The 12,359-nt window shown below is 41.5% G+C and overlaps 1 protein-coding gene across 2 annotated transcripts in view; it reads left to right on the top strand.

Annotated features, from left to right (window-relative positions):
- mylk4b (myosin light chain kinase family, member 4b) overlaps positions 1-12,217 on the top strand; it is a 37,914-nt gene extending 25,697 nt beyond the window's left edge. The window contains exons 1-13 of one of the 2 annotated variants that reach the window (XM_030726780.1): positions 4,006-4,717; positions 5,788-5,863; positions 5,997-6,387; positions 6,543-6,763; positions 7,762-7,867; positions 8,553-8,646; positions 9,297-9,406; positions 9,501-9,642; positions 9,985-10,055; positions 10,140-10,268; positions 10,350-10,581; positions 10,894-10,942; positions 11,074-12,217. In XM_030726780.1, coding sequence (XP_030582640.1) covers positions 4,169-4,717; positions 5,788-5,863; positions 5,997-6,387; positions 6,543-6,763; positions 7,762-7,867; positions 8,553-8,646; positions 9,297-9,406; positions 9,501-9,642; positions 9,985-10,055; positions 10,140-10,268; positions 10,350-10,581; positions 10,894-10,942; positions 11,074-11,084 — 2,181 coding nt within the window. In that variant the 5' untranslated portion in view covers positions 4,006-4,168 and the 3' untranslated portion in view covers positions 11,085-12,217. Of the gene's footprint in view, positions 1-4,005; positions 4,718-5,787; positions 5,864-5,996; positions 6,388-6,542; positions 6,764-7,761; positions 7,868-8,552; positions 8,647-9,296; positions 9,407-9,500; positions 9,643-9,984; positions 10,056-10,139; positions 10,269-10,349; positions 10,582-10,893; positions 10,943-11,073 lie in introns of those variants that run through there. The other variant, XM_030726778.1, reaches the window with a different exon arrangement.
- The last annotated feature ends 142 nt before the right edge of the window (positions 12,218-12,359 follow it).

Below are 12,359 nucleotides of genomic sequence, written 5' to 3'. Positions count from 1 at the left end.
GATACCATTTAGAATCATTTGACATTTGTGTGATATCACACAGGAATATACTCATTTCTGCTGCACACTCTATTTGTTTAGCATGTTACACATTTGTAGGCTGATCCTCACTACCCTCAGCACCACAAACACACTTCAAATAAACACAAGCTTCATTGACGTCACACAGAACCTCTGTTCTATGAACAGAATTTTTTAGTGTCCCACTGAGGTCTGAGGTTGCTGAGAGCTAAATGTACCATATGGTTATCATGGCAGCTAAACTGTGGAAAGAACAAACTGTCATCAGCCAGCAGCGACACAAGCAGGTCTGACAGATAGAAAAGCAGCAGGTGGAGCTACAGAGATAATATGTGCACTTGTTTCTATTGGCACGTACTCACCAGACTTTTATGGTCTATCAACAGTGGAAAAAGTCTGTCATTAAATGCAAAATGTTACATAAACTCTTCAGCTCTGCTGAACCCCTTATGCAGTTTTGCATGGTGCAATAGCAGAAGGTTTAGCATAATTTTAGTATAAAATCCAGTCCCAAAGACTACATCTGTCAAATTGTAGGAAAAAGTGCAAAATATGTTGGATTTTTCTATTTCATATATCATTCTGTGTCATTCTGGGTCGTTTTGACTGTTGGGTTTTCTCTGTATTATAGTAGGGTCTTTACCCACCATACAAAGTACCTTGAGGCGGCTGTTGTGATTTGGCGCTATATAAATAAAATAAAATTGAATTGAATTGAATTGTCAGGGGTCAGCTGTGTGGCAGGTAGGGTTGGACCCAAGTGCAGGATGCAAGGGACAGAACTGAACACCTAACAGCTTTAATGCTGATATATCTTGTAATGTTCCAAAATACAAAATACTCAATATAAAATCCCAAATCCAAGGCAGGTCATTAAACAGCAAAACAAAAACCTTGGCGAATGAGGGAAAACTGAGAAGCAATATGTGCACACACAGCTGGAGGAACCATAGATGACGATGCAACAAAGGACAAGGACAATATATACACAAGAGATAACGAGGACAAGTGTGCATACTGCATTATAAATGCTGTAGCGCATAACTGCTACAGACATTTGCACAGTTAATGAAAGAGAAAGGTTTAATGTGTCGGGGCAGTTTATGAGTGTGTTTGTGACTTTTTGTTGCCCATCCAAGTCAAACACGATGGTGGGTCAATGAGGACTCTGAATGCGTTTATTTGAATGTGACTATATTTGGTCTCAGAAAGGCAGTGTGGTATGAGTCATGATGATGGTCTGGTGAATCTTATGTGGCTAGGGATGCCATTTGGGAGGGAAACCCTGGATGATTCAGGGGCCCCAGAGCTGGACCAGGGCCCTGGAGCATGCCAGAGCTCAGAGAGCTGTCACTGAGCTGTTGCCGGTGGGCCCAAAATGTCTCGTCTATAACCCCCACCTCTCCTAGTCTGTATCATTTGGATAGGAGGCACCAGTTTAATCCACAAACCCTACCTCTTCCCATGTCCTTTAATGCACTGATCAGCCTAACACAAAACCCTTTTAAAGGCTGTTATAAAACAGTATGGATACAATTTGAATTAAAGTATAGAAAAGACAAGCATAAGTTCACTGATGCACACACATTAATATTTGGTGTCTTTTATTTTGGGCCAGCAGTATTTTAGTTTATAAATAAGCAAAACTCAGTGAAAGCTTTAGTCTCAAAAATGTGACAAAATGCATCACTTGAGTAAATTACCCACTTACTATCTCCCTCTTAGTTTCAGCTTTCCCTTGCCAAGCTACAGTATTGTTAAATATGGACCAGGCTTACCACAGCAGCACATCCCCAGGTGCACGTTTGTTGTGTGTGACACAGTCTATAATTGTGGCTCGGGGAGTGATAATGGATTACTGGAAAGCCCGTGGCGGTAGAATAAGCATTATATATTGTCCGTGTCTTCCTGCTGAGTAATTCTATATGTGGTTGAGAGCAGATAGGCTGCGTTAGCCTCATTCCCAAACTGTCCTCCTACAGTATACCACGCTGGCTCTCATGTTACCATGTAACCTTTTCTGACGAGGGATTTCAGAGCTTGTTCGACAGGGTACAGTTAAACCTCCCACCACACCAATCTCCCACCACTCTGCTCAGTACGTATTCTGCTGGGCTTATTTAGCCATCTACTGTATCACAATTTATCCCCTGTTGTGGAATACAAAGTAATTCAAAGTTAGTGTCGACAGAAGAAAATAAAGGAACTGGGGAACGTGAAGAATGCATCCATGTAAAAGAGCATACCGTCTTCTACCTCTTTACTTACATACTTCTATAATAATCAGGAGATAGTATTGAGGATGTGATTGTGTGCTGGGATTTGCTGAAATTTGGAAACTCTGCCTGCTGTTGGTCAACCAAATATAGATATAATATAGATTTTTCTGTTTACTTGCAATAATCCAGAGACCTCAGCATGTGTAATGTTTTGAAGTTTCATTGAATATAATTTTTAAGCCCTGGAAAACTACAGTATATTGTGTTTGATTAATGTCACACAAAGGCTTTGCAATAATGTCTAGATTCCAGTTTAGTGTGAAAACTCTTTCCCTGATTATCTATTCAGTAATACTTTGACAACATGTTTTATACGCTGTCTGCACTTGCACAGTGTCCTCTAACATCCTCACCTTCAATGGTAAATGGCCACTGGGGATACAAGTGTTAACCCTGACAGCTGATGAGCTGTCTGTACTGGAGTAGCAGGAACAGAGTATAGGTCAGGTTTTTCCGTTGTTGACAGATGGGTGCCAGCATATAGGCGCCAGCGCTTTGTCACTCAGCATACTCCAGATAGACTGGAAAGGTTTGAGGTCAATGTGCAGAGTCACGTCTCCATACTGTAGGTGTGCCTGTTCATGAATATGAACTTGTGTGTCAGCATCAGTGTGTGTGTGTGTGTCAGTCTGCCCTCTTTAATTCTTTACAGTGACACATGTGCAGGAAGTTTCCTCTCCCACAATCCCCTTCTCCTCTGTATCAACAGTTCTTAGGTGTCAGTCGGATCACCTGTTTCCTGCTTTCCTCCCGTTGTCTTCGCGTCCCTCACGTTGCGTGGACGGCAGGCTCATACTGGGAACCTCGGAAGTTCTTTCCACTTAAGGACCTCCAGATGAATCCAAACCCTTTAAAATCTTCTGCAGCATCAAAACTTTTACTAAACTCTCGTCTTTGAACAATGTTGGCTCAGAATTAGAGAGGCAAGGCAACTAAAGCAACTCCGTCTGCCACACGTGAAACAATAAAAGATTAAAATCAGTGACATTAAGGCAAATGTATTAAACACAAAAAGAAATAAAAACAGTTAAAAGTGAAATTAAAAGACACAATTATTTAATTATATAGTGCTGCAATTTCTGACATAGGACGTAAAATTTGATGTATGTTTGCTTTGAACTGTGGGCTCTGCTATCTGACATGAGGCCACAGATCTTAGAGCTCTACAGGGTTTGTAATTTGTTAGCATTTCTTTAATGTATTCTGGGCCTAAGCCAGTGAGTCATAAAATAAATGATGACTGTTAAAATCAATGAACAGTAATTAAATATGGAAATGTTTGATATCCATATTTAGTCATAAATATAGTCAAAATAATACAAAAGTGAAGGAATAATCTATGGCAAGATGGAAAATATATTAAGCTTTGGGGGGTAATTTGGCAAAAATTCAAGTGGATCCTCACATGAAATAAAGAAATAAAGAGATTTAGAGATCCCGTGTTTTTCTTTATTGGCCCTACTCTATATTTGTTTGTCTTGCTTTTTACGGCATCATATTTAGTCCCAGATTCTTGGGATTCTGACACCCGGCTGAAGGGCTTTTGAAGTGTCTCAAATGTCACATAGCGATCCTCCCCAGCGTCCCCCCGCTGCACATCCGAGCCCTCAGCTCTTATCACTGGCCACCGAGTCCCCTACGTCCACAGGGGCTTGCACTTTAATTGGGAGAACAGCCATTCGCTATTCTTAAAAGTCAACTCCGCGGTGAAGGATTGGGAGAGAGATATCTGTTGTCCCTCCAGTCCCTTTCACTTGCCCGTAGCTTTGTCTGGCAATATGTTGCTTTGCTGTCGTTGAGACTGTATGAGACTTGTACTTAAATAAACTTTTTTGCTCTTTATTAGGAGGCACATTTTTCAGTCAGCCATGAGCTCCAGTCTTGTTAACTCTTTAGCCAAGGTTTATGATCCAAACCCTCTTCATGGCCAGAAGCCTGGTGGAAGGAAGCTTTCTCTTAATGGATCAGACAAGTCTCAAGCTGCTGCTGCTTCTTGTTCTTCTTCTTCTTCTTCATCCTCTTCCTCTCCTCATGATGTTGCCCTGCGTTGTGTGGAAAGCCGAATGGACTTCCTGAGCTCTCAGATGGAGCGATTACTCAACATGCAGCAGACCGTCTTGATCAAGCTGGACGGCCTGTCCCAGGATGTCAGGGGTATGGGTCTGGATCTAGCCTCAATGCGTGACGCAAATCACGGAGGAAGACGTGGGTCTGGGGTGGAAACGGTGTGCAGGGAGCTGCATGGGGCCATGGAGAGGGCCAGTGAGCATATGGAGACTCAGGGACGGAGGTTGGAAGGGGTGGAGAAGCTGATGGAGGGCACCCAGCAGGTGATAAGCTTCATTGGTGAGGTGGTAAAGAGCTCCAGGCTGGTGGAGCTTCTGTTCAAACAGCCTGGATGGAAAGCCAACAGGAAGGTGAGAGGATTAAAAATATCATAAACAAGCGTGCCTACAATATAGCCTGAAAACAATAGCAAACGCATTTTGTGTGTCTGTGTGTGTGTTCCTTGACACTGTCTTCATCTGCACTGCTGAACATGCAGGGATCATGGTCGCAGTTTGAATCCTTTTGACTGAATTTGCATGCAGTTCCATTTTAAACTGGACGCCTTTAAATGGCAACTTTTTAAGCTCTGCTTTTTTAAATTCCTTTAAGTTTATGCATGATTCCTAGTTTGTCTGGTCTTGGCTCTTCTGTACCTCAACATCCCATTCTCTGTAATGTTAAGTGATTTTCCACTGAGATTGTGATTGGACTCTGAGGTGTGAATGCTTAGCGTCACATCGGTTATCTTACCCAGACCTTGTCTTTATCTGTCCAGACTGCAGCTGCACAGAGTTAGTGCAGCAGTTGCCAGATTTTTAATAGGTGCTGTGATTGATTAGAGGGACTGATCTCCTAGTGCTCTAACCAAAATATGAACATATGCTACACATGTGTGAAAATGTCTTCCAGAGTTAAATCCTGCTGATTCAGAGGCTTTTTTTTTTTTTTTTTTAGGTACAGGGTTGTGGTTAAGCAGACAGATTTATTGCAGCATATGGCCACTGATGGATATATGTAGGGATAATGTGAACATTTTGTTTTTATGCGTTACAAATTATGTTCTGATATTATCGCTGCATCAAGTTCCTTTAGCAGATGTACAGTGTACACAGAAAAGTGCAAAACCGATTCCAGTGACGTGTAGTATTTCATCTGCTTCATGTGATGTGCAGCCTTTCCTCTTTGTCCAGTCTGCTGAGCAAAACATCAACATACTTGATTTATGAGGGACAACCTTAGCAGCAAACACTAAGACTGCTTTGAAGCTTGTTGTCATCTATTTTTCTTTTTACTATTCTGTTTGAACCAGTAGCTGAGATCCAAATTCATGGAATTTCCTTTCTATGAGAAGCTTCTACCTTGTGCACGTTCTGAGCCACTTTTGAATGTTACATATAACGTGTAAAGCTTGATCTTTGTTTCCTCTTTTAACATCTAGGATGGTAAGGAAAAAGCCAAGCTGAGTCTGAAAGGTTTAAAGGCCCAGAAGAAGAGAAAACCCCAAGATGCATCAGGTACACTCAAACAAGAAGAACAAAACCATGATGATCATCAGTTATCTGATTGCATTCAACACTAATGTTTTTGTTTAGTATAATACAACATTTTCATAAAACATCTGTTTGCGTAAACGTGTCTTCACTACAGACGTGTCCTCCCTGAATGAGCCTGTGCTGCAGGAACAGGTGGAAAAGCTCAACAGGCAGAACACTGAGCATTCCCACATAAACACAGAGGCTGAGGGGGATACAAGAAGTGGAAGACCGGAGGCGGAAAAGCTGATCCTGAAAGAAACGTGCACCTCCGATGCCCAGTCAGAGGAAAGGCAGGAGGAAGCTGAGGAAACACAGGATGAGGAAGGAGATGGGAGTATATTTGAAGACTCTGAGCCAGAAGAAGAAGAAAAGCAAAAAGGGGAAGATGTCAGTTTTGAAAAGCATGAAAAAGTGAGGGATGATGTGAAGATGAGGCATAAAGGAGAGTCATCAAAATCAGAAAAGGCCCATATCTGCAAGACCGCTGTCCTTCAGCACGAAAGGTGTGCCTTTCATTAATTGAATTAACTATTTTAATCATTTTAGTTGTTCCTCATTGTGTTGTGCATGTATAATATAAGTCAGTTTAAAAGCAAATTCTTACGATGAAAAGGAAATTCACATCACATATTGATATTTTCTGCTTTCCTCTCTGAAGCTCTGAGGAGGCTGCTGATGTGGCCACATGCAGCAAACGTCGTGTTACAGAAGAAGACCGAGAAAAAGATGCCCTGAAAAAAAGCAGGGTGGATGACAGTAAAGTGGAAAATGCTGATAGACAAGCCATCAAGGGAGCCGCGCCACAGGTGTGCACACCTGACGAAGCAAAGAGAGGAGATGAAGGGGAGACGAAGGAGGAACTAAAGGAATTCATCATTGGTAAGACTCAGCGTGTGAGTGATTCTTCTCTGACGTGTACACAGGGGTTGGGGTGGTGTGTAGGCTATTACTTACAGTACTACAGCTACTACTACAACACATAAATAGTAGAAATCAGGTAAGGAAATATTTCGGGATACTGATTAGTGACTACATCACCTTTTATTTTGGAATTTAGGGCTGTAGGCTCCCTCTGAATCACTGTATTTATAATTTACTGCATTCATAGTAATGTACTGCATGCACACAGTACATTATAAATATGTGGTTTAATGTGTTTTTTGTGTACTTTAAACAACAGGGACACGTGTGTAAAATACTTTTGTAATGATGGACCTGCTTCGTTTTCTAATGTTTTGTCATATAATTTCATGATTCTTTGAGAAATTGTTAAGAGGATCCAACATGCAGGCAGACAGGAAAAGGCAGCATTAAAAAAACAGCAAAAATCTAACAATTCAAGAGGAAGTAACAACAGGGAGGACTTGAGTATGCGAGGGAGTAGAGACAACAGCCTGACAAAGACCAGGAAGATACACACAGACTAAATACACACCAGGGTAATGAGGAGCTGGGGGCTGGAGCTTTTCCCAGCTGGCATAGGGCAAGAAATTAGTTACATTTTAAAAATGCAATCAAAAAAATAAAAAAGAAAAGCAAGTAAGAAAAACTGGATACATGCAGGACTCGTGACCCGGACTGCGAAGTGCCATGTCCATGTATTGCAGGCTCTCCATGTGGACTCAACTTGATGAGTTAGTTTATGGCATCTGCCGCTGCGTTCCTCAGACTTTAAAGCAGATTCAGAGTCATAACAGCATGCCTGTGCAAGCGTCACTAACGTGTCAGTGAGCGCAGCTGGCTGAGCGCGCAATGAGACGCTGGCATGCTGCTATTTTGAACCACTTTGTTTCTGGGGGGGGGCTGAGCCTGTCTTTCACTCTCTGCACTCAGCAACAGAAACTTCTCCTCACTTTTCTTTTCTGTTGTTTCTTTAGACTCGAGCCCTTCACCGTTAGCGCCGTTCGACCACCGCATTGTGACTCCCAAACCCCATCAGATCGCCACCTATTACACTATCAACAGAGACGAGGTCCTGGGAGGGTGAGTCAGAAAATCCGTCTCTCATTACAGCTGTTTATTTTCATTTCACTCAGTTCAGGCACAGATACTTAAATGCTTTGACCCTCGTTAATGAAATAACAGACTATCTCACACCCTTCACTAATAGTTTTTTCCAAGACCCTTTTAGTTGCCCCCTAAAGGGCAAATGGTGATGATCCTCAGGGGGGCACTTGGGGAAAAATAGTGGGGCTCTCTGATGTAATAGAGCAGCGCTAAATCCTGCCTCTCAAATGGAAGATTACTCCTTAGCACGCAAACACATCTCTCAAATTACATAAGAGCATAGCCTGAATTTCTAAACGGCTAAATGATCAATTGTGATGAATGCATGTAAGTAAGAGTCGCAACAAATGATTATTTTGATATTTAAATAAATTGTCAGCTTTTTAATGGTATCTGATTTATGGTTTTATCCTATAAAACCTCCCAATCATAAATTGCCATATTAAATTGTTTGTTTCATTTGTCCAAAATAAACATTTGTGAGATCGGGAACAGTTCAAAACCAAAACCAAACTATCCATCTGAGCAGCGAGAACCAGCAAAAGTGACATGACAAGTTTCAGCACTTGAATTATTAGTTTTTAATAATAATAATAATAATGTTCTCCTGCTCTGCATCTCATCCGTCCAACCATGCATGTGTTTGCTTTTCTTTTATTAGGGGGCGTTTTGGACAAGTCCACAAGTGCATAGAGAACTCATCGGGTCTGACTCTGGCTGCCAAGATCATCAAAGCCAGGAGCCAGAAAGAGAAGGTGCAGTAATGATCGGCCGGTTGACGCTGAGTAGGAAACAGAATCCACGTTTAGCAATGCTGAGGGGATGCCAGCTTCCCCAGACAGTTTAATAGATGGTCGCTTTTATCGTTGCAGTATAAAGGATTAGATTTGTAAAAATAGGCACGGCTGAGGGCGTGGGCATGAGATGCTTTGTCAGCCCCATTGTGTCGTTATTTCTCTTGGTCAACCAAATATGATGTGGGAGAGGTCAGATGTCAGAGCATAGCTGTGTGGTAAGATTATGAACTGAAATATTCAAAAAGCTCAGAGCAAACAAAAAGCTCATCAAACTCCCAGCCAAATCCTCACATGGCTCACATTACTGCCACCGATGACCTGTGGCTAAACAGCTGGCGCTTCCTGTCTGACTCTTTTGTCAAATTTGCATCTACAGGATGCTGTGAGTTTCTCTGGTCAGATACTTTGATTCAGCACGGACTGAGCCAAAAACATTTTGTGACTTTTTACAGTTTGTCAAACTTAAAAAACCAAACTTTTTTTTTTTTTGCAAATTAAGCAAAAGCCTCGAGACAAGTTCTAGGAATTCTCATTAACAGCCTTTGAAGCTGTGCAAATATAAAGAATTTAATATTTTAACCTATGTGTGGTTGGTGTGTATCTCTCAGGAGGTGGTGAGGAACGAGATCCAAGTGATGAACCAGTTGAACCACGCCAACCTCATTCAGCTGTACGCTGCATTTGAGTCGCGTAATGACATCATCCTAGTTATGGAATAGTAAGTGTGTCTGTTTGTGTAGGTAATTGTTCTAATGTGATCATAAAAAGGAGCGACAAACTCTGCTTGGCTATAACAGTGTCTGTCCTCGTAGTGTGGAAGGAGGGGAGCTGTTCGACCGCATCATTGATGAAAACTACAACCTGACAGAGTTGGACACGGTGCTGTTTATACGGCAGATCTGTGAAGGGCTGCAGTACATGCATAAAATGTACATCCTGCATCTCGACCTCAAGGTAAACCCGCTTGAGTCTTCTCATCACACTAAGAATAATGTCTCTCATAGTCTTATTTAGTTTGCAGTGTGTTTTTCATCTTTTGTTTTCATTAAAAATCAGTTTTAGCTCAGTTTCACTGCTAGAAATACTCAACTACAGCATCCTGAACAGCCCAATGAAAAGACTTGACCAGCTTATGAGGCCTGCAAAACAAAAGCTCCAGTTACAGTCTATAATCTCTGCTACTGAAAAAGAATTTGTGATGTTTTCTGTCTTTTCTTTATCTCTTGCGCCTGCACCAGAAAGAAGAACTGTCTCTAAAACGCAGCATATGACACCAGAATCTGTGTTCTTTTTCAGCCCGAGAACATTCTTTGTGTCAGCAGAGCTACTAACAAGATTAAAATCATTGACTTTGGCCTTGCCAGGAGGTAAGATTCACGGTCATCTTATCTTTCATCCATTGCCTGTTTGAGTCCTGTGTTTATCTCTTATGGTTCTGGTTTCTCTGACAGGTATAAGCCCAGGGAGAAGCTAAAGGTCAACTTTGGAACACCTGAGTTTTTAGCTCCTGAAGTCATCAATTACGAGTTTGTGTCATTCCCCACAGACATGTGGAGCCTCGGAGTCATCACCTATATGCTGTGAGTCAAGGAGTTCATTCGCTCGCACACAGGGACACAACCCGTACAGTCCCTGACGTTTGTGCTATTCTCTCCGTCCAGGCTCAGCGGCTTGTCTCCATTTCTGGGGGATGATGACAATGAGACGCTGAACAACATCCTGGCCTGTGAGTGGAACTTTGAGGAGGTGGAGTTTAAAGACGTCTCTGATGAAGCCAAAGACTTTATCACACGTCTGCTGGTGAAGAGTAAGAGCTGGAGGATGAGCGCAGCAGAGTCCCTCAAACATCCCTGGCTGTCAGACCGGAGTCTGCACTATCAACTAAACCAGAAGGTACAAATGCAATTCACCTCAAGGTGCACGTTCTTTTATATTAAACACTGAACAATGCAAAATCAAATTTAAAAAAGGCATTAATTACACTCAAATAAATTTCACAGTTACAGTAGAGTGCCGTGTGTCAGCATGAAGCAGATCTAACAGTTAAAGACATATTGTAAAATCTGTTGTAAGGATTCAGTATTCAGATGGAAGACCTTCATAAAAACGTTTGTAGTGTAATAACCTGTTTGTTAGCATATCTGGCGGCTATCCTAATTCAAACAGTGTAGTAACAAACTGGGTTGGTGGATCCTCTCATTGCAGAAAAACAAGTGCCACTCCGCCCACGCTCCTCCTTCAGAGAGCAAGACAAGTAAGTCCGATTTTTTTTATTCTATTAACTCGCATATTTTTCAGTTACATTTTCAACCCACGGAGCCGACAGTTTCTCACCGACTGGCTTTTCTCCTGTTAAGCCAAACACGTTGTTTGCTTTCCTCTTAGAAACAATGTGAGGCCCCCGGCACGCCTTTTCACAATGAAAGGACCTGGAGCCCAACACTGGACCAATCCTGCTGTACCTGTATATCCACTTGATAACTACTCTCCCACATCCAACCTCTGCTTCGCTCCACATCTTGCAGTTCTGACCCGAATAGCGCGAGGCACATTAATAACGTCGCGGACCTTCTGCAGTGTCTGAATACAGTAGCGCTGAAGGTAAAAGTATGAGATGTGTCCTGATGAGGAACCAAACTGTTAGAGGCATAAAGCCCGTCTGCTTCCACATTTATCACAGAACAGCTGTTCAGCATCAAACCATCACGGTTATTCTTCCACCGTTTGTCATGTTGTCCTATTTTTTGCATGCTTTGCACTTTCTTCATTTATTTTCTCCAAGGGTCAGCAAACAACTTTGAATATGATATAGACTGGATGCCGTTATTTAAATGGTGTATTTTTGTGATTTTTTTTCCTTTAATTTAAAAGTCTTATAAAAATTAATGTTTTTTTTTCTTGAACATAAGTTTAAATATATTTTGAACTTGATTGAATTTGAAGTCATAGCTCATTAATTTATTTGTGTACAGCACAGCACCACATACCCTCATTTCCCCCCTCAGAAGTGACAAAATGGTTCACCCTAATTTCCAGCCTTTATCCACTGTAAGCCTGCATTGCCTTCTGTATCTTCACTTGCGCCACATCTCATCTTGGAGTAGCCCTTTCACCTTCCATGAAGGCATAACGAACAGCAGAATACTACCTGTAAATGATATATATTTATATATATTTTTATGACTGAAGTGGATTCTTATGTTCATTTATTTACTGGTTCAACACCAGAATGTACTTGAAGAGCTTTTATTTAAGATGTGACGTTTTTCAGGGGAGATAAGCAGGATGTCATTTAGTTATGCACATATGACAGGTGCATCTGCACAGTTCAGGTTGATGGAGAGCCAACGGCAGAGCGAAGAAGACACCAGTCATTGCTTTATTGCCCCTTTCAAGTTGATGGGAACTGAACGTGTATTCGACACTCAGTGGTTTGCTATTCCATTTGGAAGTAGAAAAGCTCTGTGATTTCAATACCTGTTTATTTGAATTTATTTCTTTTTCAGGTTTTCTTGTGTAATGACGAGAGATCAGTAATTATAAAATATTAATATGTTAATAAATAACTCACACCAGGCAACATTTGTAGTGCATCTTATTGGGTGTTTTTGGAAATTACAGGATTAATTTTGGAATTTGCTTCCATTTTGTTTAAAGGTTGTAAAGCAGGG

Source organism: Archocentrus centrarchus, chromosome 4, assembly GCF_007364275.1.
Source record: "Archocentrus centrarchus isolate MPI-CPG fArcCen1 chromosome 4, fArcCen1, whole genome shotgun sequence".
Lineage (NCBI taxonomy): Eukaryota > Metazoa > Chordata > Actinopteri > Cichliformes > Cichlidae > Archocentrus > Archocentrus centrarchus.
The sequence above is the reverse complement of the archived record's forward strand: the minus strand, read 5'-3'. Positions and strand labels throughout refer to the sequence as shown.